Source organism: Equus caballus, chromosome 12 (assembly GCF_041296265.1).
Source record: "Equus caballus isolate H_3958 breed thoroughbred chromosome 12, TB-T2T, whole genome shotgun sequence".
NCBI lineage: Eukaryota > Metazoa > Chordata > Mammalia > Perissodactyla > Equidae > Equus > Equus caballus.
The window spans coordinates 33,410,187-33,437,103 of record NC_091695.1 but is presented as its reverse complement, the minus strand read 5'-3'; the positions used below and the strand labels follow the sequence as shown (position 1 = coordinate 33,437,103).

General features: G+C 52.0%; 1 protein-coding gene across 17 annotated transcripts in view; it reads right to left on the bottom strand.

Annotated features, from left to right (window-relative positions):
* The window catches only part of LOC138916693 (liprin-alpha-1-like), a 104,229-nt gene that overhangs the window by 29,091 nt on the left and 48,221 nt on the right, over positions 1-26,917 (bottom strand). For 9 of the 17 annotated variants that reach the window (XR_011424009.1, XR_011424010.1, XR_011424008.1 and 6 more), the window contains 12 exons: positions 26,430-26,564; positions 25,186-25,260; positions 24,723-24,806; positions 22,637-22,768; positions 21,267-21,329; positions 20,131-20,210; positions 16,044-16,179; positions 12,681-12,904; positions 9,783-10,014; positions 4,442-4,593; positions 3,282-3,454; positions 2,795-2,888 (listed from right to left, as the gene is read on the bottom strand). Coding sequence is in view for 13 of the 17 variants with exons in the window: in XM_070229849.1 (XP_070085950.1) it covers positions 2,795-2,888; positions 3,282-3,454; positions 4,442-4,593; positions 9,783-10,014; positions 12,681-12,904; positions 16,044-16,179; positions 20,131-20,210; positions 21,267-21,329; positions 22,637-22,768; positions 24,723-24,806; positions 25,186-25,260; positions 26,430-26,564 (1,580 nt within the window). In the remaining 4 variants the exon portion in view is untranslated. The remainder of the gene's footprint in view (positions 1-2,794; positions 2,889-3,281; positions 3,455-4,441; positions 4,594-9,782; positions 10,015-12,680; positions 12,905-16,043; positions 16,180-20,130; positions 20,211-21,266; positions 21,330-22,636; positions 22,769-24,722; positions 24,807-25,185; positions 25,261-26,429; positions 26,565-26,917) is intronic. The other 8 variants (XR_011424011.1, XM_070229853.1, XM_070229850.1 and 5 more) reach the window with 1 other exon arrangement.

The window sequence follows — 26,917 nt, the reverse complement described above, 5'->3', positions numbered from 1 at the left end:
TCTGAGGCTGACACGTTCAGTACCATGGCACCTTGCACCAACACCTGCTGGGCTCATGTCACAAACACGGCTCTACGGCCCACGCAAAGCACTACTCCCGCCATGGGGTGCAGCTCGCTGTCAGAGGCTGGGGGTGGGGGCGGCCAGGGTGAGGGGACCCGGGACAGCTCTCAGCAAAGCAGCACGACTCTCCCGGAACCTCAGTTCAGAGCCTGAGGCTGGTGACTGCCAACGCCACAGGCTGTAACACACGCTCAGCACAGCACACCCTCCGCCTCAACTTACCCTGCGACCACACTAGAGTCAACCAGGGAGAAACGGGAAAGAGAGCATTAGAACACCAGGTTACTTAAGGCGACGGAGTTCAGACAGCACCAGGGACACCCGGCAACGCTGTGGGAGCACCGCCAAGCGGACGAACACAGTGATGTCTGATTTCACGCCAGCGGTACCCTCCACGGATTCATTAAGCATGTCCAGCACCGAATGCGCCCACCACTCTCTTTTATGTACCTTAGACAAAACCTCAAAGTCAGCTCTCCACCGAAGTCACCAGGTTCTTGAAAACTCTCTAAAAGTGGATGTGTTTGGCTGTGTGACTTTGGCAGCTAAAGGCACACTTTTGAGGTAATAAAAAGAAATATTTCTGAGGACCGTATTTTGATTCTTACCTCTATAATGCCATAAACGTAAAACTGTATTCCAATAATACTTTTTCCGGATAACTCAAACATTTTCCCACAAGTATAAATAAAGCATTTTTCCTAAAGTCAATTTTATTTCTGGTTAACTGACAGAACTAAAATTACCCACTGTAGTCAGACAAATAACCTCCATACTTTGAATTTTTCCCTAGTAACTTACTAGTACATCCTAGAACTTGCCGTGCACGACCACAGAGTTCAGAGAACGGCCTGCCCCTGGACAGTTACAGCTATGGTGACACAGAAGTGCAGAGCCAATGCCATCACGGGGAACCCGGAGCTCCAGAGAAACCTGCCTACCACCCACCACCACACACGCTCCCCACGCAGCGGGAAACGGAGTCACGTGCCGGGACAAACAATAAAGGCTGTCTCCACACAGCCAAGTGCTCAAGCATACCTCCTGCGAATTACAAAATAAATTTAGAAAACAAGGGTGACCCAAACTTGGGCCAATTTGAATAGTTTGTGACCCTACAGGAACCATGAACTTCCGGGGACGAGGACCGAGGCGCACTGCCACAAACCTTACGGATTTTATTCCAGCATGTGCAAGCGTGTGCACTAGAACACGTCAGCAAAATCTAACGGACACATTTTTCCTGGCATGGCTCCAGGAGGCAAAAGGCCTGGCTGGGATACGTTTCACAAAGGCAAATGGCAATTACCCAAGTTACTTTAAAACATTTTTATACAGTTCAAAGACAGCAACGTTCAAAGCACGTTTTGCTTTCAATGGTGTCTGCGGATTTCCATTCACGGGGACCTGAAAGACTGAGTATTCCTAGGGCATGGTGAGCAATAACAGAAACAACGGCACTTCGCCTGAAATAAGACCAGCAGTGGGCCAGTCAAGAAGATTAGTACGATTCTGAGAAGAGAACGAAAACGAGGCAGGGTTCACAAAAGGGAACCCAACCGGCAACTCTACAGCTAAAGGCACGTGGCCTCTAGGGGAGAGGGTCCCCGGGCCCCAGCGTGGTCCTCGGGGCGCACTGCAGGCCCGGGTGCCACACCAATGAGGCTGTCTCAGGGTACTTGAGTGGCCAGACGACCTTTCCTATCGTCAGACTGACCACAGAACCTACCAATCGTCAGCCTGTCGCAAGGACCAGCTTTGCCATCTGACCACTGGCTCTCGCCCGTCTTCCCCATTCTCAAGGTCAGCGCTTCCCTCTGGGACTGCTAACTGCCCCTTCTGTCATAGAGGGTGGTTCAGTTTCAGTTTTCAGTCGCCAGTTCACTGGGATACTGTCTCTCCCTACCTCGTTCATCTACTTAGTTCTGGTTGACATACGGTCAACCAACACACAACCTGCTCCCGATCAGAACGAAGCCAGAGAAACACGCACACACTATTCCTCCATGCCCCTACCCCGGGGCATCGCAGCGTCTCAGCACCTTTGCAGAAAATGATCACCCTGCTATCACCTATTTTCAGAGTCAAGACAAATCAGAATCAAAATTTAATAAACAGACCACAAAATCACGAGTCTATTGAAGATAAAAATACAAAATCTACCGGAGGAGGAAAAAAGGGGCAACACAGCGAATATTTCCTGACAGATCATAGCCCGCACGGCAAACTCTGGATGCTGGTGATCAAGTCGGAGCGGTAGCTGCAATTACACACTCAGTTCTCCCTATTTTAGGATGGCTGGCACTGTTGCCAGTGCTTTACGTGTGTTTATGTAGCGACAGATGTGTGTCTAACACTCAGAAAGCCGTGTGAGGCGTGTACCGCTGCACTCCCATCTTAGAGGAGGAAACCGGGAATGCAGCAAGGCTAAGCGGCCCCTCCCCCCAGAGCTGACGCACTGGAGCCGGACTCGGGGCCCCACGCCTGGCGGGGAGCCCTCCTCGTCAGACAGCTCTCCGGGGGACGGGAGCCTCCCCTGAGTCCTCTCCCCCTTCCTGAGCAGAGGCTCTCAGCCCCCCAGGAAGCACAGTCTCTTAAAAGCTTTAGGTTAACCTTTCAGAAGGTAATATAGACACATAAATAGATACTACATTTATTAAATAAACGTTAGTTAAAAATCAGGCACAACTGAGAAGTGTTCAGTGAGATGGACGAATAACGAAAAGCTTACTTTTTTTGAAGTTTCCGGTTTTTCTCCGCCTGTCCTCCTAGTTTGCTGAGTCCCAAGGCATCCTGAGCTGAGTTTTCGGTCTCCGAAACGCCAGCTGTGAGGGCCCAGCGGTTGAAACAGCGAGAGAAATCAACACGGCCGCATTAGGTGAGTTCAGAAACAGGTGGAAGAGCACTTGCAGGCAAAGAACACCTCTAAAGGCTAAGTTTCTGACTAGGCAACCAAGGCACGAGAATGCTCGAGAGATAGTGAGCCCTTTCTGTCTGGGACGCCAGGTTGTTCAGGGCCAAAGAACGTCCACCGTGGCTCTCTGGGTCGCATGTGTCCCAGAGAAAACATACGCCTCCTGAGCTTTCACTCCCTGAGAACGCCCAGCGTCTTCGACAGACCGCCCGTGGGAACAACCGGGGGCACACAGTAGGCACACACACGGCAGGCCCCCCGCCTCCATCCTAAGGGTTAAGAATGTTTGCTGGAAGCCACCCACCTTGTCCTAATGACTCCTTGCCGGCATGTCCAGGTCGGCCCTTTTCTTTCTTGCCAAACAGGCGGCCGATGGAGGACTTGATGCCCTTCTTCTTGGGGGCTTTGTGGAGCGAGTCCTGGCCACTATTACTACTGCTGGGGTTGCTCACGGGGCCGTCCTGTGAGCCTGTGGAGCTTTGGGGACAGAAAACGATCTTTAATGAGCACCCTCGTCCCAACACAACGTTCCATTCACAGGCACTAGAACACTCCACGCTTTTAATACTTGCTCTTCCAACTACACGAGCATTCCAAGTCTCCTCCAGGCATGTCTCCTTCGCAAAATGCATCGCGTGTAGAAACGAAGGCTCCCAGCCATCCCACCACGGAGAACCGTTTCTGAGGAGCTGAGGCTCTGAGCCAGAGCTCTCCTTCTGAGAAGGCTTCCAGTCCGAACCATGGAAGGCAGAGAGCACCATGAGCCCACCTGAGGGCCGCCCCTCGGCTGTGAAGATGCTCTCCCAACTGGAGGCCTGACCCCAGCGCCCCAGCAACCTCCCCAGTGCCACCGTCCCTGCCGCGAAACAAGAGCCACAGGGCCTACTGCAGAGGCGGCGAGGATGGACACCTGCACCCGCCACCGAGGGCTGCCAGGGGGGGACAAAAGCACAGCCCGTGGTAGTTTGACATAGGAGCACACTAGTCACCCACTGGCTCTCATGGTCCCTGTGGGGAGGCGCTTGGAGCGCTGGGGACGAGGTGGGGCTCTCCACAGCTCAGAGGCAGAGAGCGCATCCGAGCGGCGGGACACGGACGGTCCTGCAGAGCAACGCTCAGAACATGCCACATGCTTAGCAAATGCTCCACAAGAAGAGAAAGTTCTCACAAGAGTCAATTTGCAGACTCTGAAGAAATGAAGGCTTTCTAAGATTGCTGCTATCACTGAACTCTCTTTCTAAACTCACGTCGCCCAAACAGACAGCATCTTCTGCTGGGCTCACCTGAGCTCCCAGGGCAGCCCGAGGGCATCATCTAAATCAACTCAACTCAATTAACCAGTATTTCTTTAAAGTCATCATTCTGACTTTTTTCCCCAAGAAGAGAGCAATGGATTTCTGAAAGCTGAGCATGAGAAGGCGGTCTGTTTGGAGCCGGGCTAGGGTGGGACGCTGCCCTCCTTACTTCCGTAAGTCCCTGAGGTCCTCGTGGCCGACCGTGTGCAGTGCCCCTTTGTGCAGCCTGTCCAGCCGAAGGGACCGCGGGGAGGGCGGGGGCGAGGTTTCACATTTTATTGTCGTCTTGTCGTCTCGTACCTCTTCTAGGGAGGCTGGCAACTGAGGGGTTGAGACCAGTGTAAAATTAGTGAACAACACACTGTGACCAAAAAAACCCCACAACACATAGGCTTTAAATTATAACCATAAACTTATGTGGAAATCCACGAGCTATGCTTTCTGCTGAGTACAACCAGCCTCGTTCTAGCCCAACGCCACGTTAAAGGACCGTCTTACTTATCAGGAGCAGGAGCACAGAGCAGAGCCCGACTCCTGGCCTACGAGCACCAGAACGAGCGCAGAGACCCGGGCAGGACACACGGGCACTCCTCCTCCTGAGCCTCCTCGCAGCCCGAGGGCCCGCCCGCCCTAGGATCCTAGGCCACCACGAGAACAGCCACTGAAGGGCACCGAGATCTGAACCACGCCCAAAACCTCGTCCTCACACAGCACGCACGGCACTCACTGTCCCTGATGAGGAGCTGAAGATGAACGTGTTTATCTCCTGATGCATTCAGAAGAAACACCAGAGAGGGCAGAAACCTCTTGGGTAAACTGTCCAGAACTTTTTGTTTTGGGAGAAAAAGAGAAATAGCTTGTACCATGATCCACTATCATTTTGAGTAGTGATGCACCTTCCTGGACTCTGTAACAAGTGGAAAAGCAAAAAGGGATCTAACTCCTGCATCCCAGACACGCCTGTCTGTCTCATATGTCTCAGCGTGCAGAACAGATGCTATAAACTGAGGTCTTTCTACGCGGTTTAAAAGCAATTTGTTTAAGCCGGCTCAAAGCAGTCCTGGCCTTCCACTGGAAGATCCTCTCCTTCAGACTGCCAGTTTTCCCGTGTCGGGGAACGTGAGGACAGGAAGGAGGCGGTGGGGAAAACGTTAACTCCGGCAGGTCTTACTGATCCATGTGGCTCCGTGGTGAAGGCAGGGCTGGAGTCCTCAAAACGTGCGTGGCAGGCGTTTGTACAAACAGCAAGACCTGAGCAGCCAACTTGGGCTTTTTTAATGCGACTGTGTAGAGTGTCGCTCCACTGCAGCCCCACAGCGGCTCAGTGACAACCAAGGGGCTTAGTGCAAAACGGAGTCGAACTCATTTAAGATAGAACCTTAAGCCGTAGCTGGATAGATTCCGCATGCTCTCCTGATTTCAAATTACAATCTGCAGACAACCAAAGGCTACGACGGCTAGAAACTATCAATACGAAACTGAAACAGGGAGAGATTTCAAACTGAGGTTAAAACAATCACCTATAAAAAACAAAAAAGAACAGGACAGGGAGCAGTCCACGGGACTGAGTTCACTGTCCTCAGCGGAGACAGAGCTCAGGAGGAGCGGCCCGCCCTGGCCGGTGGCTGCTCCCGTTGCGCCCCCGTGGTGAGGGGCCCTGCCCAGCCTGGGGCCCGCCAGGCTGGGGCCTGCACGCTCTTTCAGAGCTGACTGGAACGAAGCTCCCCGACAGCTGGGGGGTCACGGCGGCGTAGGCCAGGGACGCTGAGGAGGAGGACAGTGCGTGGCCCACGCCGCCCGTGTCTGCACCATGCCTGCACTCCTGCCTTTCATCCTCACCACAGCCCCACAGCAAGGCCCTCGAAGGAGCCAGCCAGCCAGCCCACAGTGCCGTGAGCAACAGGGTCAGGCTGTCCTGCCTGGACGTCAATCAACACGCTCCTTCCTTCCCTGAGAAAGCCTTCCCACCGAGGGAAACACGGATGCGAGTCGGCGGGACTGAGGGCGTGCTGTGCGCCGCGGGGCCGGTTATAAGCTCTCAGCTCCTTGCAGATCGTGCACGGACGGGCACCGTCTGCGGCCACCCCGAGGAGCGCGCTTCTGTCGTTGTCTTCACTTAAACAGGAGGGCAAACCAAGGCGCAGAGAGGGCGAGCAGCACACCCGGGTCACAAATCATCACTGACAGCGGGGACTTGAGCCTGCGTTTCGCTGAATCGCCACGGTGCTCTGCGCAGCGGAGGGCTCCCACGGCTGCCACCCAGCTCATGTGCTCTAAGCGCTGCGGTCAGAGGACAGCTGCCCGAGCATCCGAAGGGCGGCCTACCAGCGCAGGATCAGGCAGCTTCTGGGTCGGGGTGCAGGCTAGGCACATGGCGTGAAGGTTAGGAGGAAGGCATTCTGGTCAACAGATCTGCTCCCCAGTGCGTGCACGTCCTCCAAGAACAGGGAAGCCCGATTCACGACTATCTATAAGGAGAAGAGGCCCGCTGGCCCCCGCTGTCAGGGACGAGTGAGGAGGTGAGAGAATCTGCAGAGAAGTCAGGCCGTGGGGGAAGCGACTCAGTGTCCTGGTTTTGAAATCAGACCAGTCCACACTGCAGCGTTCCCTAACTGTGTGCCCCTAGGCACAGCACGTGGCCTCTCTGAGCCTCCGTTCCACATCTGTCCATGGGGATAACGACAGTAACCTGCATCTCACCGGAAGTCCATGAGGACGAGAGAGCAGACTCGTAGAGCACTCAGCACAGGGCCTGGCATACAGTAAGAGCTCATGACAGCTAGCTATGTTTTTTTTTTTTTTTTGAGGAAGATTAGCCCTGAGCTAACTACTGCCAATCTTCCTATTTTTGCTGAGGAAGACTGGCCCTGAGCTCACATCCGTGCCCATCTTGCTCTACTTTATATGTGGGACACCTCCCACAGTATGACTTTCGCAAAGGGGCGCCAGGTCCACACCCGGGATCCGAACCGGCGAACCCCGGGCTGCCGAGGAGCAGAACATGCGAACTTAAGTGCCGCGCCACCAGGCCGGCCCTTCTAGCTATGCTTATTAAAATTAGTTTTTCCCCAAACTAAAATCTGTGGCTCTGCTTCAGTAATTTCTCATTGAAAAAATACTATAGCCATTATAAATAAGCATGCAACGATGAGAAGGCAAATGAGTGGAAGAAAGGCACACCCTTACGCCTGTCCCAGCATTCTATGCAAACCACCAGTGACCTGTCTCCAACAGGACAATCGTCATTTGTGACATGCCAGGTGAGTGTCAACATGTCCATTTAAATGTCAGTGATTCACAGGGCTCATTCATGCCAAATGATAGGTGCCCGTCAATACTTCAGAGAAACAAAGGTATGTTAAATTACTAAACACTTGACCTTTCTATGATGTTGCCTTAAATCACTAGGCTGACGGACGCATGCAAAGAAATGAAGAGAAACCAGATTTACTGCATACTCTGAAGTTAAAAATTCAAGGATCAGTCCAGGTAAATATATTAAAAAGAGAATGACAAGACAGATATAAGCGAGCTGAGATTCAGAGAAAACGTAACTGGAAATGGAACATCTTTTTCACCATGAAATTTAAACAGTAAGTTACTCAAGATTTACTAGAGAAACACTATAAATCGTTACTCAGGGAGATAAAATTCTATTACAACATATACAATTTATTAAAATACGGCATTTTATAGAACAAAGGGCCCTAACAGTTGTCTATTCTAAGCCAAACTTCTCTAGAACTTAGTTTGCCCTAATGAAAAACATGTCTCTAAACATCAATTTAGTTGACGAGGAAGTTACTGCAAGACTTACTATAAAACTGAACAAACCTACTTTTAGTTATTAATCACCTATTGGTCATTCATATAAAATTCTTACCTAGAAATTGATTTAAAATTTCTCAAACACAAATTTTTTGATTAAAGCAGGGTACCCTGTGAAAATACGTAAGGATAAAAGCTAGCAGAATAGCAGGTGGAATCTTCACATTCTATGATTCCTAAGAGATATGTGAATTTAAAAAATAGTCTATTAAAGGCATTAATTGTTTATGTCCAACAAGTTGATGAAATTTACAGTCTTGAATATAAGCATCAAAACCAAAAGGTATACTGTTTGTGTCAAGTTTCCATTAATTCTATACTTGGCGGATTATCTCTGTATATATAAAAGATTTCATTTCTGAATTACACAAACCCTACACAGTTTGAATAAAAGCACTCTGATCCAGCGATATCATGCCTGTATCCACATCTGTTGTACAGTGACACAGCAGTAAAAACGTATCACTACTGAGGGAAAAAGACACTATTTCATGAGAAACGAAGATAACGCAGAAACCCCACTAATGAGCCCCAGTGGCCCCCACACACACACCATGGCCCCCACTGTGGCGGTTCCCTGAGCACCCCGTGGAGGGGGTGTCACAGCGCGGGCTGAGGCCTGGACTAACAGTGACAAAATAAACAGAAGGATGACACAGGAAATCAAAACTAAACACGGAAGCAGACACAGCGTCAGCCGGCACACACAACTACAAAAACAAGGAAAAAGAAAAACAGAACTGTTTTTACAAATTCTCTGAAAGGAAATAAGCATGAAATTGTCAAAGAGCTTAAAATATCAGCTAATGAGCTAACGATGTAAATTATAAAAATACTATGTCAAAACACCGCGAAATGGACTAGTTACCACTTCGGACGCTACTAAAGCGATTCACGGTTCATTTAATTACACGCAGGCTAACAACGCAACTAAAAACGAAAATGGGTGGTAGCAGAAGAAATGAGAACGGAAGCGCAATGAGAAAGCAGAACGCTGTCAACATGATTTCATGCATTCACAAAACCCAGACTAAACACGTGAGAAAGCTAGGCACTATTCTTTAGAGCAGCACGCTGTCGCGGTCCCTGCACTTCCAGAGGCTGCGCACGAACGCAGCCCCGCGCTTCCCGGGGAGGCCAAGCGGCAGCGCGCTCTCACTCACGCCACCCTGGATTCACCTGCAGAACCGGTGCCAAGCATGCCACCGAGGGCATTATTAAGAGGACCGATTTAGCTTTTTCTTCAGTTTTGTTTTTGACGGCATATTCTGTACCCTCCAGTCAGGCATCCCGAACGTAAAGACAGACAGCACTGACTCTCTCTGCACATTTTCCTATATGTTACGATGGCTGCTGTATTTACTTTTGTTACACTGTCTATTGCTGGAAAACAAAAATATCCCCCTAGCTGCCGAACCCTGCAGAGCTGACCACGCTCAGAGCTGAACAAGTGAAAACTTCTCTGGAGTTCAGGCATCACCCCAATATTAAAATTAATTTGTCACCATGCTATTGTTGAATGATTAAATACGAGTTGGTTTTAAAAATCTCAAACCTCTGAGCATAACAAATGCACCTGATTTTCTTCCGGGTTAAAAATAAAGCATATTCGTGGTGTCCAAGACTTAAATCAGGTGTGTCGGGGGCGAGGGGAGACAGCACAAGAAAAGACAAATCCTTACCAGAGTCATGATACCTAGTCTGTCCACCTCCCGAGCTGGGCTGTGCGGAATCCTTCGCGGGGTGGACCGGCCACTGTTCGGAGGAGAAGAGCCGGCGAGCGAGGAGGCAGGGTAGAGGGGAATGGAGCTCACTGATCTAAAACGACGAAGATTGCCAAAACTCCCACTGCCAACTCGACTCTCAATCTCCTCCGCCCGCTGCTCTGTGTTTTCCTTTTCTTCCTGTATCAACCTAAAGTAAAAACAAAACAGTCATCCTTCCTTCATTAGCAGACAGATTAACGGGTTCAGATGAAAAAATCGGTGCTTGCATTACTGTAAGGAAACTCCAACGACGGTTGCTCCAACAATTAACACTTCAGCAAAAACGTTCTACTTTTTCTCTCTTTAACACACTCGGCTTCGGAACAGCACAAAGTACACCTTCCACTGAGTCTTACCAACTATCTCTGATCACTCGCGTTTGATTTTATTTAAGTACCCCACAAGTCTGGAGGGGCTAGTTGGCAACTCTCTTACTACACAATGAGATGTTTGAATTTTACAGCTCCGACATTCCCACTTCTCAGGGCACAGCTGCACATTTACCTATCGGTTTTTTTGACTGGAAACTGGGAACTCTGATATAATCAAAAAATCAATTTACAAAGCAATTAGGAGTTTCCAAACACTTAAGTCTCTAGACTAGACGAAAACATTGATTTTTTTTTTTTTAAAGGTTGAGTTCGAACAAAAGTATTTTGTTTGTATTATTTGACAGAATTCTCCACCAGCCTCATCTGAATGAATTCACGTCAACCATGCTGCATTAATTTGGAAATTCATAATTAAAGCTCTTCTCTCCTAATGTATAGTGGATGCTTAAACAGCAGTTTTAATATTTGACTATGCAAATCATTACTCTAATATTAAATTAGTAGTAACCTTGCAGTAACCTGTCCAATTAAAGTTCTACTTATATATTCTGAAAGTACTTTCTGTTACTGATACCAAGGCAGTGGACAGAATTTACCATTTATATCAGGTCAACTTGCTACATAAAGAAGAACCCATTTTACTTAGCAATACACTGTGAAAAATAAAAGCTGACGTTTATAATCCTTTCGCGTTTCCCACAGCGATGGGGAAAGGCAGTCTTCCGGGCTCTGCGGGGTTGAACACAGCACACGAACCGTGGTTTAGGGAGGCAGACTGCAGGCCGCACACCCCTTCCTTGCAGAGCCTACAGCTCTCCCTGGAGTTAGTTCTGCCCCTCCTTCCCTCCCGCAGGCTCTGCGCAGGAACCGGCACTTGGCGTCTGTGTCAGCTTGACAAGAACAAAATGTTGGCAGCAACTCTGCCCGGACCTCCTGCAGGGTCACTGGCACACGGCTGGTCTCTGTGTGCATGCAGGACCGAACCACGGCTGCCTCAGGCCTGACAGGGCAGATCTTGGGCTCCCTGTCACCCTGCACCCCAGACCTAAGGCCTCTTAATCCCCCCTCGGACGGGCAAGTCTTTGGCTTGATGAGCAGTGCCATGTCTGCGCCCAGGATCCGAACCAACGAAACACCGGGCCGCCTGCAGCGGAGCTCAGGAACTTAACCACTGGGCCACGGGGACAGCCCCCCCTTGGACGGGCAAGTCTTTGGATTGCACCCCACAGTCGGCCCTTTGTCTTGTAAATTTACTGTTATAACTGCTAAGAGGCTTTCGAAAGAAAACACCTCTGAAACACTGACGAGGTTAAGATTCAAACCATCCTTTGACCACTGTCTTTTTTTTTTTTTAAAGATTGGCGCCTGAGCTAACAACTGTTGCCAATCGTCGCCTTCTTTCTTCTTCTTCTCCCCAAAGCCCCCAGTACATAGTGCTGGATTCTAGTTGGGAGTGCCTCTGGTTGTGCTATGTGGGATGCCGCCTCAACATGGCCTGAAGAGCGGTGCTGTGTCAGCACCCAGGATCCAAATTGGTGAAATCCAGGGCCGCCAAAGCGGAGCGCGTGAACTTAACCACTCGGCCATGGGGCCTGCCCCTGACCACTGTCTTGTAATGAACCAATTTTCACATTCTATTAGTTTAACAGAGAAAAATGCAAGTAGGAGTGGGAATTTGCCAATCTGAAAACCTCGGCTTTCTGTTCCAGGTGGTTGGGTGACACACCTGAAAACGTGAGGCTCTGAAAGACACACAAGAGGGCCCTCCTCAGCGCTGGAGGAGGCACAAGCGGCAGGTGGACGCTGCCCCAGCTCCCTGCCCCCCGCAGGGTTCAGAGTTGGGGGACACTCAGGCTGGAGGGGGGCAGGAAACTCTCCCTCCCGCTTCCTACTGCATGTTTCACCTTCGCTTGCCAGTGGACTGAACTCTGGCGTTTCTCCTCGTAAGTCACCCGCCACCTGGCACTGCCCGTGAAAAGAGTCCTGCTTCTTACCCACAAGGGCGCCAGGCCAGTCCACCTCCTCCTGGCTCTCCATGGTGCCCTGCCCCACACCACAGCTCCCCTCTGCACTTCGGAGCAGGGAGGCCTCCTCTGATGTGTGCTCAGCTCTCTGCACCCCGGCCGTCTCTGGAACCCGGCCTGGGATCCAGAGCGGCACAGGTGGACACTGAGCTCCCCGGCAACGCTCTCCAGCTGTGTCATCGGCTCGTGGGGGAACGGACTGAACCCCTTTCACCCTTCTGCAAGATCTTACACAAGTGTACCCACACCACAACTGTGGCGAGAACGCCCGGTCAACTGAACTTTCCAATCAAGGGCAACCTCAGAACTTAAAACTATTAAAACAGGATTGAACAAAGTTTTACTATCATGGGACATGTAGAATACGTCCACAGTATTTCTTCCAGACTGTCCTAGGTAGCATACAATTCTTTAGAGACATGCATGGTGTCTGTGGTGCTATGCACAAGCCCACGTACCTGATCTCCTTGTTGATGGCGTCCAGCTGCTCCTGAAGCATCATGGCCAGCGTCTGGGCATCGGCCTGCCCACTGGGGGACAAGAGGCCAGCTGGGCTGAAGATGGTGTCCCTGTCGTCTTCGCCGTCGGACACGTCCACATCACTCTCGAAGGCCTGCGCCACGTTGGCCAGGACACTCGCTTGTTGGGCACGTTCCCAATCCTGTTCATTAAGAGTCTGTACCTAGAAACAAGAAAATCAAATCTCAGCAAAGATGGAAAATAACAACCAAGTTACAGCAACTTACAGTAAACCTAGCAGAAACTTAAATATCTTTTAAATAGAAGCCCAAAAGATTTTGGAAAAATAGGCCATGCTTGTAAGTGGCTGACACGTATTAAGCAGGCAGTATTTCAGGGGCAGGACAGTCGATTACTTAGACTGCCTGGTAACAGTCACATCTCACTGTGGACACAAGGCATTTCCATGATGTTATTCACAATGGTGACAAGACCGAGTGCAAACAAAAACTGAAAATTAGAAAAATACACCATGGGGGGGCCGGCCCTGTGGCATAGTGGTTAAGTTCAGTGCACTCTGCCTCGGTGGCCTGAATCCACGGGTTTGGACCTACACTGCTAGTTGGCCACGCTGTAGCAGCGAACCACATATAAAACAGAGGAAGACCGGCATAGACGTTAGCTCAGGGCTAATCTTCCTCAGCAAAAGCAAAAACAAAAACCACACACACAAAAACATGGCACGATCAGCCACGCTAATGGGAAGTAAAAAGTTCACTACATCCACGGCAGCTGTGTTCACTGCAGTTGCCACACCACTGTACTAGTGTTATCGAGTAACACACCTCACTGGAGTTCCCCAATCCTCCCTCTTCTGAGCCCGGTGTGGACGAGCACAGACAGCAGCAGGCAGGGGCAGAAGGAGACAGCAGGGCAGCCGTCGGACGCACTCGTCTCAACACCCAGGGAAGAGCGAGCTGGCGGACCACGGTCTCTAGAGAACTGAGGCTCTCGGAGAAAAGGCTCCTCTGTGCCGAGCCAACTCCTGTCTCGCGTGATGGAGGGGTACCGTGTGCAATCAGAACGCGCACAGAGAAGGCATGCGCGCCGGGGCCACGTGACCCATCCCGTGCGGCTGTCTCAGCCCCTCTCTCGAAGCCTCCATCTCTTCCTCTCCCGTCCTCACTGAGCCCAGGGCCCTGCCTCCCACTTCACTGACACGACATCAGAGCAACCACAAGACTTGAGATGCCCTGCTGGCTTATCTCCCCGTCCCCCGGGCCTTTACCCATGCACTCCACCTCCCCTCCCAAGATCTGAGGTCGCGGCCAGGTACCTGGGCCCCCACCCAGGCCAGCCCCACCTCTGGGCACGAGGCGCACCCCCTCCGGCTGACTCCAGGCTCGCCTGCTGTGCTCCCTCCCTCTCTCGGGGTAATCGATTCTCTACTGGCCCACACCCATCAGCCTGAGAAGGTTTGCGCCCTTCTCCCTCCTTCAGATAACACACCAGAACCACGGAACCTGGATGCCACGTCTCTTTCCAGCCACCACTGCACTTCGTCCCGATGAGTAAAAGGTCTCCAGAGCCGCCTTGACTCCGCCTCCACCTCCTCTCCTCCTGCTCACCTCCCCTCCCACAGAGCTGCTCCAGGATCAAAGCGCCCACCTTAAGAAGTCCGCCACTGACCTCCACCGCCCTCTCGTCTGGCCCATCGGCAGGCCCAGGCCTGCTGCTCTTCCCTCTTCCCTGAGCATCTCGCTCACTCGGCTGCAGGCCCCGTTGTCCAGGGTTTCTGCCTACCTCCTTGTCACTCTTTAGTCTCCTGCCGGTCCTTTCTCAGTCTCCCCAACCTCTCAATTTTGGAGGGGCCCACGGCTCTATCCTGGAAGCTCCTCTCTATCAACAGGCACCCACTTTGGACTTGATCTCATCTTACACCTTTAAACACCATCTGTATGGTCATGACCCCCACATCTTTATCTCTAGTCCAGACTTCTCTCTTGGGTTCCAGGCCAGAATATCCAACTGCCTACCTGACACGTCCACCTGGACAGCAGATAGGGCTGTCGACCTGATCAGGGCCAGGCTCCACTCGTCTCCCCTGCCCCGCAGTCTTCCTCATCGCAGGAGACAGCCTCCAGCCTCCAGCTGCTCAAGCACGGGCCCTCGGGGGCCTCACTCGCCTCTTTGTCTCATACTCTATATTCAACCCATCAGCACATCGTGTTGGCAGGACCTTCTAATATCTCCAAATGGGTCCTTCCCTTCCTTGGCTCAAATGTCACCGTCCCTGTGAGACCTCGCTGGCTACCCTACTTAAAACTATCATTCCCCTCCTACAGCTCAGGGTACCCCGGGTTTCCTTTCCCTGCTTATGACCATCGGAAACCCTGTGGTGGTTTAAATATACGTCCACACTTCTCTAACACTCCTCCCTTGGCCCACAGTGAGGGCAGGACTCGCTAACTCACTCTAACGCACCGAGTGCAGCCCAGGTGAAGGCATGCTGCCTCCAGACCAGGGCCTCAGAGGCTCTGGGGCTTTCTCCTGGCTCTCTCTCAGAATGAGCCCGGAGCAAAGCTGGCGGGCACCTTTCCAGGACACTCAAGCAGCCCCCAGAGAGGGGCCAGGCAGAGCCAGGCGAGTGAGCCTGGAAGTGCACTCTTCAGCCCCAGGCGAGAATCCGGACGGCTGCAACCTCAGGAGAACTGAGCCCGAACCGTCCTGCTCACAGCCCCGAGCCCACGGAACCTGTGAACTCTAAGTGCTCCTTGCTTTAGGCCACTGAGCTCGCAGCAGCCTGTGACCGCAGTGAGAGGAAACTGACACACGGCCCGTACTGTACTTCTCACGCACGCTGGCTCCTCACTAGAACGTGCGCCCTGGCGGTGCGGGCATCTTCTCTGCCTGTATTCACTGCTGGAGCCCTAGTCTATAATGACGCCTGGCCCAAACCAGGTGTGCACTGAATACGGGTGCTGTAAATAAAAATACGCAGAAGTAGATAAAGACGTGCTGTTAAACAGACACAAGTAGGAAGGTATTTAAACTTCCCGATGTGAATTCTTCTCACTAAAAGATGACGGATACACGCATTCATTCACGCTTATCGCTGCTTCCAAACCGTACTAATTACATTACGTTGCACTTAAGAGTAGGTCATATTCTATCAGAACTTGTTCTTCAGAAAAAAGCATGCCTAAAACGAAACTCTTAGCCAGAAAAAGGAAAATGGGGGGAGGGGAAGAGAGAAGGCGACCTATGACCATTGGAATCCCCAAAGTCTCAAAGTCACGGGACGAGCAGGAGACACGCCCGAGGGCCGGCAGCTCGCGGGCAGTGAGGACGGAGGCCCTTGCCTTGGACGGCTCATCCCGCAGGGCTGCCACGCGGCCTTTCTGGGGGCGCCGCAACACCGCGCTGCTGCTGGAGGCGTCTGCGGGACCGTCTGCCACAGGGAACCTGAAATCCGAGACACTGCCCAAGTGGGGTCGGCTGAAATATGGAAAACAAAAGGTCATTATTAGATAAGAAAAGCGAACTAAGTTTGTTAGTCAAGCCAGAAGCTGTCAATTTGGAAAACACGTAATTTCACAGAAAAAGGACTCCAAGGAGGGCACCTCTGTCCTCGCTCCCGCCAGCACTGAGCCTTTCAGCCCCGCCAGCGGGGACACTCCATACCTAGGAAAGCCAATGCTGCCACTGCAGACCTGGAGATGAGAGGATGGGGTCCAGCTGTCTGGGCCGTGGAAGAGGCATCCGTCACCCATGTCAGGGCCCGCAGAGGGGTGCTCAGCCCTGCCTCTGCTCGACCTTCTCCTCGACCCACCAGGAAGCACCCCCACCCCGACCTGCGGCCTTCCACGGTCACTCTCCCATTTGTGCCAGGCTCCGCAGTGTGAGGCTGGTGGACACCGACACTCCTCTCTCTGCGTGGCACTGTCTGAAGCGCTCCCACAGGCCCCTCGGAGGGAGCGGCTGCAGAAGCCCTTCTGACCACAGCTCGGGCTGGTATGAACCGGGCTGGGCAGGACACTTTGAGGATTCCGAACCAAAAGCAGAGACTGCGTGCAATCAGACTGACAGACAATCAACACGCCCGGCTAAAACAGTCCCCTGAACCAGTGACTGGGGCCCTGAGCACCCGCGAGGGAGACGCTCAAGAGAGTCACTAGGAGAGGCCCTGGAGAGGAACTGGTGAGCGGAGGCGAGGAGGGCGCAGCCCAGCCCAGCGCTCAGCCCTGACCGTGGGCACCCCAGCCACACCTCAGTCCTGGCCCGCCACCGAGGGCCTCCCTGTTCTCCGGAAAGAAGGCTGGCTGCCTTCATTTTCAGGAGGCCTTACGATCTGAGAAGACAGAGTCCATTCATCTGATTAAAGCCAGTTAGACAGGGGACCCCTCGAGCCTCCCCACCCGATCGTGGACAGGGCCAGGCTGACATGCCAACTCATCTACTTTTGGTACACACCTCTCGACATCTTTTTAAAGAAATACCTTCTTGTAGCGTTACACGAGATTTACTGCCTGTTCGAAGATCTCCAAGTCTGGAATTCCCCTTGGAGCACACCCAGCCCTACTTCCTCTACCCCTTACTCCTCACGACACTCTCACTCTCCCTCAGGGTGACTTCCAGCCCAACTGCTCTGGGGCCGTGAGACGGTTCAACGGCAGATGAAAGCGATGCACCTGAAATCCTGCGTGTACCTCTGGATGGTTCGGGAAGCACAAATGCTTCCCGATTCTGACACCCCTTCCCAGGCTTACCTGCCTCCCGACCCGCCACCACCCTGCAGCTCATCACTTGCTGAAGCCTCTCTTCTATATGGCCAATCTGTTTATGGAAGGCCACCCATCACCGTGCTTTTCCACTCCTCAAGCTAGACTACCTTTTCTCATGGAGAAGATCACAAAAACAAGATGACCGATCTCACCGTGGAGTCACACCAAATGAGCTGAGCCTGCCCTGCCTGCCAGACCCCTTCTCCTCAGTCCACCCAAGGCCCTTCCACGCCTACTGTGATTGGTCTTCCCCCCGTTTCTACAGCTCCCAACCACCTCTCTTCTAGGCCACTTGACATGCAGCCTCTAGCCTTGCCTCCCGGAAACAAAGCCCTTCCCTCCGCATGCAGCCTCTCCTGCCCACTGTCTTCAGACCACTCCGCCCCAGGTGACCTTGGCCATCCCCTCCTGCCACCTCTGCACTACCAGAGCAAAGAGCTCCTTTCTCTCCTTGTCTTTCACCTCTAACATCACACCTGGGACCGGCAAACATGTCAAGACGTCTCCATCGGAAAAACTGCCCCCAGCTCTGCCACCCCCTCAAGCTCCTACACCGGCTCCCTTCCCTTCAGGACTCGACTTCCACAAGAGTCACACACGCGTGTCCACTTCCTCTTCACCCACATGCCTGTGAGAGCCTCCTCGCACACACGCCTGCAATCCCGAGCAGCGGGTCCGCCTGCAGCGCTCTAACGACACGAGCCTTCCACCAGCGAGGACCTGAAGCAGAAAGCAAGTGCCTGTTCCCTGCACTGGTCCTCCTCTGCACCTCGCTCTCTGAAGCGCACACTCTCCTCCTCGAAACTCCACCTTCCAGCGGGTTCGGCGTCAGGGGAAGCTTCTGGCTCTGCCTCTCTGTCCTCGCTGATTTCTCCTCTAGTTTCTAGGAGTGGGTTAGGCAGGGACAGCCGCAAGATAGCCTAAACCTTCAGGATGTCCTAACTTGGCAAATGCCGGAACACCTGCAGAGGTTCGGAGCTTCCTCCTGAGTCGTGTTGGAGGCAGGGGCCCGTCTCCTGTGTTTCAGTCACTGCCACCAGGTAAGCGCTTCGATAACTTTTGCTAAAGCGTAACTCTCACTTGATGACCATTTTCTACAAAGAAGTAAATCACCTAAATGAGAATTACCGCCTCTACCACGATGAGGAAGAAAAACTCAGGATGCCGGGCAACTTGGTAGATTCACGCCGAGCCAGGGGGCTCACTCCCGCAGCAGCCGGCCCGGTCACGCCTCGAAAGATCTGCGAGCGCCACGCCGTTAACTCTCAGCCTCTTCAAAACATACAGACTCCAAGCGCCGCACCAGACACGCGAACGTCAGGGCATCCTCCCGCTCCAGCAGCGCAGGCTCTCCGCGGCCTTCTCTTTCACCTCGAGGATGCGACCGTCACTCCCAGGTGGACGGGGCTTCCTCTGGCACCCTGGGCTCTGTCCTCCGATCCCGACACCATCACGCCCACACTCTGTCGGGTGCCTCAGACTCATATGCCCGACACTAATCAATCGTCCCCAGCCCCACCTCCTCCTGCGGTTCTGAGTTGAGTCAAGGACGTGACGGGAACCTCCAAGGTACCAGAACCTAACCTTCAGGATGATGCTGTCCTCTGCCCTCCGGCCTGCTCCGAAGCCCCAGGCTCCCTGAGCTCAGGCCAGGCAGTGTGTTCAGTTGGCTGCCCCTGTGGCCTGCATGTGTTCCTGTACACACACGGCAGGGGCTGGAGCGTGTCTGTGAGTGCGTGAGCTCCCCGTACACACACAGCAGGTGCTGGAGCGTGTCTGTGAGCACGTGAGCACCCTGTACACATATGGCACGTGCCAGAGTGCGCCTGTGAGCATGTGAGCACCCTGTACACACACGGCAGGTGCTGGAGTGCGTCTGTGAGGGTGTGAGCACCCTATACACATACGACAGGCGCTTGAACATGTCTGAGCACCCCGTACACACACAGCAGGTGCCAGAGCACGTCTGTGAGCACGTGAGCACCCTGCACACACATGGCAGGTGCTGGAGTGTGTCTGTGAGCGCGTGAGCACCCTGTACACACATGGCACGTGCCAGAGTGCGCCTGTGAGCATGTGAGCGCCCTATACACACACGGCAGGTGCTGGAGTGCGTCTGTGAGCATGTGAGCGCCCTGCACATACATGGCAGGTGCCGGAGCATGTCTGTGAGCACGTGAGCGCCCTGTACACACACGGCAGGTGCTGGAGCATGTCTGTGAGCGCCCTGTACACACACAGCAGGTGCTGGAATGTGTCTGTGAGTGTGCGAGCACCCTGTACACACAGGGCAGGTGCTGGAGCGTGTCTGTGAGCGCATGAGTGCCCTGTACACACATGGCAGGTGCCGGAGCATGTCTGTGAGCGCCCCGGACACACACAGCAGGTGCTGGAGAGTGTCTGTGAGGGTGTGAGCGCCCTGTACACACACAGCAGGTGCTGGAGTGCGTCTGTGAGTGTGCGAGCACCCTGTACACACACGGCAGGTGCTGGAGAGTGTCTGTGAGCGCATGCGTGGCCCGTACACACACGGCAGGTGCCAGAGCACGTCTGTGAGCACGTGAGTGGCCTGTACACACACGGCAGATGCCGGAGCACGTCTGTGAGCGCCCCGTACACACACAGCAGGTGCTGGAGAGTGTCTGTGAACGCGTGAGTGCCGTACCCGTGGTGAAGGGACGCCCCTCTCAGCCTCGCTTGGTCCAGCTCAGCCCTCAAGGCTTCGATGTCCAGTACGAGCTGATCCTACAAAACAGCAAATGACACATACTGCAGCTGTCTCCTTCAGGATTTAAAATTATTTGCATCAAATGTTGAACATAACCATAATAGGTTAAATTAGCAGTTATAAATATCAAGTATTTTAGTTCTGAGAACGTTTTCTCCGAGAGTCCTATAGTAAACATAAACACTCAGACCACCAAATTAGCTTTATAAACCCTGATGCATAAAAAGTCATGTCTTAGTCAAAGAGAAGTTTTTAGAGGCGAAACACCGAGTCATTAACAATTATTAATTCTGTAGAGAGATTTGGGGTGGGAGAGGCGAACAATACTCACCTTCTACTGCACAGACTTCCCTGTGTTGTCTTTTTCCTTTCTGTATTGTCTTTGTCTCACATCGAGCACACATTCATTCATTCATGAATCATTTGTTCATTTGTACGTCCAATCTCATTTTTGTACACGTCAAAACAGTAAGGAAAACTGACAAAAAACTTTTTAAGTCACCTATAACCTTCTAGATCTATGCTGTCCCATACAGCAGCCACTCGCCACACGTGGCCATTGAGCACCTGAATGGGGCTGGTCCAAACTGAGATGTCCTGTAACTATAAAGCACACAGCGGGTTTCAAAGACCCACTATGAAAAAATGAATGTAAAGCAGCTCATTAGCTTTTATATTAATGACATGATAAAATAACATTTGACTCTATCAGGTTAAGTAAAACTAATTTCACCTGTTTCATATTACACTTTTAAATGTGGCTACTAGAAAATTTTAGATTATACATGTGGCTCCCATTACATTTCTGTTGCACAGCACAGTTCTAGACGACAGGTTTGTGCTAAGGTTTTAGCTTCCAAATGAACCCAGAAAGGACTCAGAACTCTGATCCCTACCCGCTGCCAGACTTAACATCCACCGCCAACACAAACGCATTCACGCACAACTCTAGGAGTGCCATAAATCTTACAGCAGGAAAGTCTGACCCCACTTCACCCAACGTCTGTAGTAGTTATAGCAACAGTGAACTCGCTCAATTCACGGATTTCTCAATGATTTAGAGATTTAAGTACCTTATCATGTTGCGTTTCTTCTAACTGCTTTTTTGCATTTTCAACTTCTCGTAATAGAGAATTCTGCAAAAGATGAAGAGTCCTTTAGTGTTGATTCTTGAAAACGTTCCACATAATAGTATGGCTACATTTCTGTCTAAGATAATAAAGTACCACGGAAAAGGGGCCACGTGAACGTACTCATGAGCAGTATTAGAGTGAAATGCAACAGTGAGACCATCGCAACTTCTCATGATAATTTTTAAATACAGAACCTACTACCTCCGTGATGGATTTTTCTAAGTAAGCATGTCAAGCCCATAGTGTAGGCCTATCTGCATCCGTTAAACTGGTTTATAGCAGCTTTTAGATTTTACAATTCATCGGTCACTTGGGAAACCTGACATAAGTTTCAAATGTACAGTTTAAATCTAAGGTCAAAGTATTCTGCCCTTAAGGTTGGCCCACTGATCAAGGAGGAAAGGGGGAAGCGCCCTGTGTGGTCTCTGATAACGCCTTTCCTGACGGGCTCTGTGCAACAGGAACGTCACGTCATTAGTAATGACCACTGGTCTCTCTCGAATGAGCGTGACCACGGTGCCCACCTCAGGGCAGGCTCTGGCCGTTATCTTTAGGGACACCCGTGCAGTCGGGACAGGTCGTGCCAAGGCCCAATGCAACTGTCGCCCATGAGAGCTTCTCTGACAAATTCTAGGGCTCTCCTTCACCCTGGGGATGGCTGAAGTGTCCCCATGATGAGAGGAGCATGAGTCCTGCTCAGACGTTTTCCAAACCGAATGGAGGGAGAGAGGGAGGAGCTGGAACACTTTCAGTTGATCCAAGCCTTTATTTTACACCATTCTCCTACACCGTTATGTTTATAAACGAGACAGAAATTAACTTCCGACGCAGGAGCAACGAAGGGGTGAGGGCTGGGCCCAGCAAAAGATTCCAGTGCAGGAGCTGGCAAGCGAGGGCCTGTCCCTGTCAACAAAGTTCTACTGGAACACAGTCACTCACTCACATGTCACCAGCGGCTGCTTTCATGCTCATTATTAGTAGGCATGAAATTATTTTGCTCAATTACTCATAATTCGTAAAAGCCTAAAATTTTTACTATCTGGCCCTTTATAGAAACAGTTTGCCAACTCCTGCTCTAGAGAATAAGAACGGTAAACAAGCTTCCATACACACAAATTGGGCAAGAACATAACAAACGAGAAGTTAATTCAGCGAGCGGTTAACAGTTGGCACTTTTTCCTCCTTACGGAGTCATTTCTACTTCCTGTAATGGCTGTTAACCACCATTATGCAGCATTCCTGGGGAGCAGAACATGGGCGATCTCTCTGTAAAGGATGGGAAACCTTCGGCGAGGTGTGTGACATCCCACCTTGTCTTCCAGGGCAGCCATCCTCTCTTTGAGATGAAGCTGGAGCCTCTCATCAGACTCTGACAGAAGCTTGTCGACGGTGTCGGACAGGCGTTTGTTATGCTCCTCGTTCATCTTCTCTCTCTGCCTTGCCTGGAACAGGAGAAACAAAAACCTGGCCACTGCGAGCAAAGGCAGGATCGTTTCCCCCACCGTGGAGTCACCCGTGCCGCCATCCCTGGGCTGTTCCGGCCCTCCGCCATCAGTGGACATCTACACGATGACCAGGACTGCCTCACAGGCGCAGAGAAAGGCAGGGCCAAGTCTGCGAGAGCGTTAATGAGAACGTCCACTGCTCCTTAAACGAGGCCCTCACGGGGCCTCAGCAACGTCACCCATCCCTGACTGTCGGGTGGGCTCCAGGAGCAGATTTACACCCAGACACAGCAGAGTTTCAAGGGGATCAGCTTATCCACACACCAGTGGAGGAATCTGCCCATGTAAACAGAAGCTTGCGTCTGGATTCAGGAGAAAAAATGAACTCAACTCACAAAGCAAAAGGTAAAGAAATTCATCTGGGGAAAAAACAGTGGAGACAGAGACTTTCACCTGTTCTTTATACTCCTACATCACTTGAATTTTTCGTAATGAACGTTTATGTTGAAAAATTACAAATAATCACGAGTAATTTTAAAACTTAAAAATAAAGTCGCTAAGTCTGTGTTTTATAAAACTATCATCAATTTCATGGCTTAAAAAGCTTGCTTTCACCCCTTATTCTGAACAAAGACAAAGGGCACGTGGAGGGGACAGGAAGGGCTAACAGGCGGCACCTGTCAGGGTGAGTCCCCCGGGCCGGTGGGCAGCTCCCGGGCAGAGGGCAGCATGGCTCGGGGGCTGAGACCTGCGCTCAAGCCACGCTGCCTGGAGGAGCAGCCCACAGGGAATCGCCAACACAGTCAAGCCCTCCGTGCTTCAGCGTCCTCAGCTGACCACCACGGGTGCCAGCATCTCCCTTTTCTCATGGGTCACGGTCAAATCAAACAGAAGGCTCTCAGAATCATGCCCAACACACAGCAGCTACCACCATCTGGAGAGACCCAGCACACCACACAATAAGGCACCGGTGTTCAAATATTTTTAAAGCAAAGCAACCTAAACGTTTACTTGGAATTGCCTTACTTATTAATGGCACCCCTATCTCAACACTGGTCCTTCCAAATTCTATCAACAGTTCTGAAAGTAAGGAAGTGCATCCCCAAACGGATAAAAATCTCTGCCTAAGAGCTACGTGTGTGCGTATGGGGGGCAGGCAGAGGACTAAGATACAATCTTCTGAAGGGAGTCAGAATGTTTGAAAGTCTGCGGTCCACGCCCAAGAATACGGGCTTCTGGTGAAAATAAAATCTGACGGCCTTGAATTGGTGTCGTAAGGTTGGGTGCCAGCCGGACGCAGGACGGCCACTCGCTCCATTGCCTGGATGCTCCACACTGACACCTGACCAACTCCTCAGGGAAAACTCTCTCAGGATTCAACTGACACGAGCCTCCACTGCACACTCTCTTCACAGCTCACAGCTCAGTCACAGTCTCCTCTTCCTCGCCAATACCCACCTCTGCACACACCTGTGTGTCTGCAGTCATACTTTGGTACTTTGGGAGACAGTCAGGCCCGTGACCTGAATTTGGGCTTTCAGTGCCATATCCTAAGCAAGTGGACCTGTCATCTAGGACAACACGCCTCACTCTAAGTTTCACGGGGACCCCAGGCCAGCACCTCAGGTTTCAGGGGCGCCTGGAGCAGGTCCCCTGACGGGCGGGTCAGAGAAGCAAGCGGCCTCCTCGGGCTGGGGACCCACCTCCCTGCAGGGCCTACGGGCACCAAGCTCTTCCCCTGCTGCAGTGCTGGCATGACTGTCCCCGGGGTGGATGCACCTGTCAGCAGACGACTCGTACATGAGGCCACAAACGAAACACACATGACAGGATGGAGAAGGGACCGGTGTCCGCGTCGGGACAAGTGGAATCACGAGGTGTCACTTTCCCCTGCCTGAGCGCGTCCCCCCCGCACCGGGCTCGGCGCTCGGCCTTGTGCCTGGACACGTACCCGCTGCAGCTCTTGATTCTTCTCCTCCAACTGTGCCTCCATCTGGCGCAGCCTCTCCTCAATGTTGCCGTGTCTCTCCTCGGCCTGTCAGCAAACACAGTGTAAGTTCAACCAGGGTCTCCGCTTCCCTGGCAGCATGCTGTACGCCACTGCGGCGGCAGCCAGCGGAACATGCTCTGCGTGCACCACTGTCAACCACGTGAGACGGAAAGCGTCTCCTTACATCTCCCGACACAGCCTACGTGGCTTCACGTGCTCATCTGGGAAGCGGTTAATCCTCTCACGTTGGTGACGCTGAGGCAGGACTGGTGTTGGTGACAAATGTGGTGAGAGAAATGTGCTTCCCCGACCCCGTGCCCAATTTCAGTGGATCGTATGCTCCCCACCCTCACACCGCGTTTGGTTAGTCAGCAGGGAAAGCAGGAAGCAGCAAGCGCGAGTGAGAGCAATGCACACGTTCTACCTTCCTGAGCTGGGAAGTAAGTTCGAACAGTTTAGCTTCCTTAGCAGCAGACATTCCAGAAGACAAAGGGTCAGACTATAAGGCCAACCAGGGACAGGAGAGACGACAGGGGAGAGAAGAAACCGACACTTTAAACACAGATCACGAAGGAAGAGAAGCGGTTCTGCGACAGCTGTTAGCAGTGAACTTGCTCTGAGGGAGGCCTGTGCGCACTCGACAGCATCTTACCCACCCAAGGCGAGTTTTCACCAGCAGCAGCCTGTGCCTGTCCTGCCCTTTTCCCACGGGTGCCCTCCCCAGCAGCTCACTAAGCTCGAACCAGGCGACATGAAACCACTGACGGAGGCGCCCACACAGGCCTCTGCCAGGAGGCCCCCTGGCCCGGGGCCGCTTCTCTGCCTGGCTGACTCCCACGGGCACTGGAGGCTAAGCCTTCCCTAGGCCCAGGGAGGCTGGGCTCTCTGTCATCACGTGCTTCCTCCTCCCGTACGGGCCACCTGCTTCTAGTACCTACAACATCATTCTGAAGGTGCCTAGTCACCTGTGGATAGAGAGGGCAGGGCGCGTGTCTTGCATACGCCTAGTCAACATTTGTTGAACAGATGAATGAATAAATTGCTTAAAAATTTGTTTATTACAAATTTATTTTCATTGTCTTTAAAAGAAAATGGCAGGGCTAGCCCTGGTGGCCTGGTGGTTAAGTTCGCTGTGCTCCGCTTTGGCAGCCCGAGTTCAATTCCAAGGAGCAAACCTATACCACTCATCTGCCAGTGGCCATGCTGTGACAGCAGCTCACATACAAAAAAGGGGAAGACTGGCAACAGACGTTAGCTCAGGGTGACTCTTGCTTAGCAAAAAAAAAAGAAAAAGTAAAACAAATGAGAATGGTGTTTTCCGATTTCTGGGACCAAGTCTATCCTTCTACACAAAGCTTCCATCCTACACTTTGAGTTGCTGACTAACTCTAAGCAGCAGTGACTCTTAGATCAAGCAGCCTGGGGATGAACAGCACACACCTGACAAAACTGGAGAGAAATTAGTTCAGGGATAACAAAAGAGGAGGCTCACACTGGACATTTAAAAAGCGGTCCAACCTCAGACAACGCAAGACTAAGAACCAATCTGAGCTCTTTCGTGGGCGGAGGTGCACCGACATAAGAACAAAAGGTAAACAAGGCACACAGGGAAATCATCTCAAGATCAAAATCCCGACATTGGCCCCAGAAGGGAACCCAAGGCGGCACCTTGGAGAGCGCGGCCACCCTCTGGGCCAGCTCCGCTTCCACCTCGGGGAGCGTCTCCGCTTTCCGCAAGGTCTGCTGCAGCTTCTGCTCCGCCAACTCCAGGCGCTCTTGTAACCGGCGGTTCTTATCCTCAGTCTACGAAACGAGAGCAGAGCATCAAAATGGACCAAATCTTCTGGCCCTCTCCATATTGACAAACTGAGGAAAACTCTAAACGCAGACATCTCCTAAACCAGCTCTGACAGAAGCAGCACTGTGCTGGCAGGCACTTCAGAGTGAACCTCGTCTTCCACTGTTTGGGCTTGATTTCAATGTGCAAAGCGCCTCTGCCAAAGTATTTGCTTTACCTAAATATCTTTGAAGAAGTCTTTTTTCTTAAAAAAAAAAACAAAAAACAAAAAACAAAGTTCCTATACATGAAAGAAAACCCATTTTCTGTGGAAGCTTGCTCATTCTTAGTGACAAGTTAAGGAAGAAGAGTCATCATT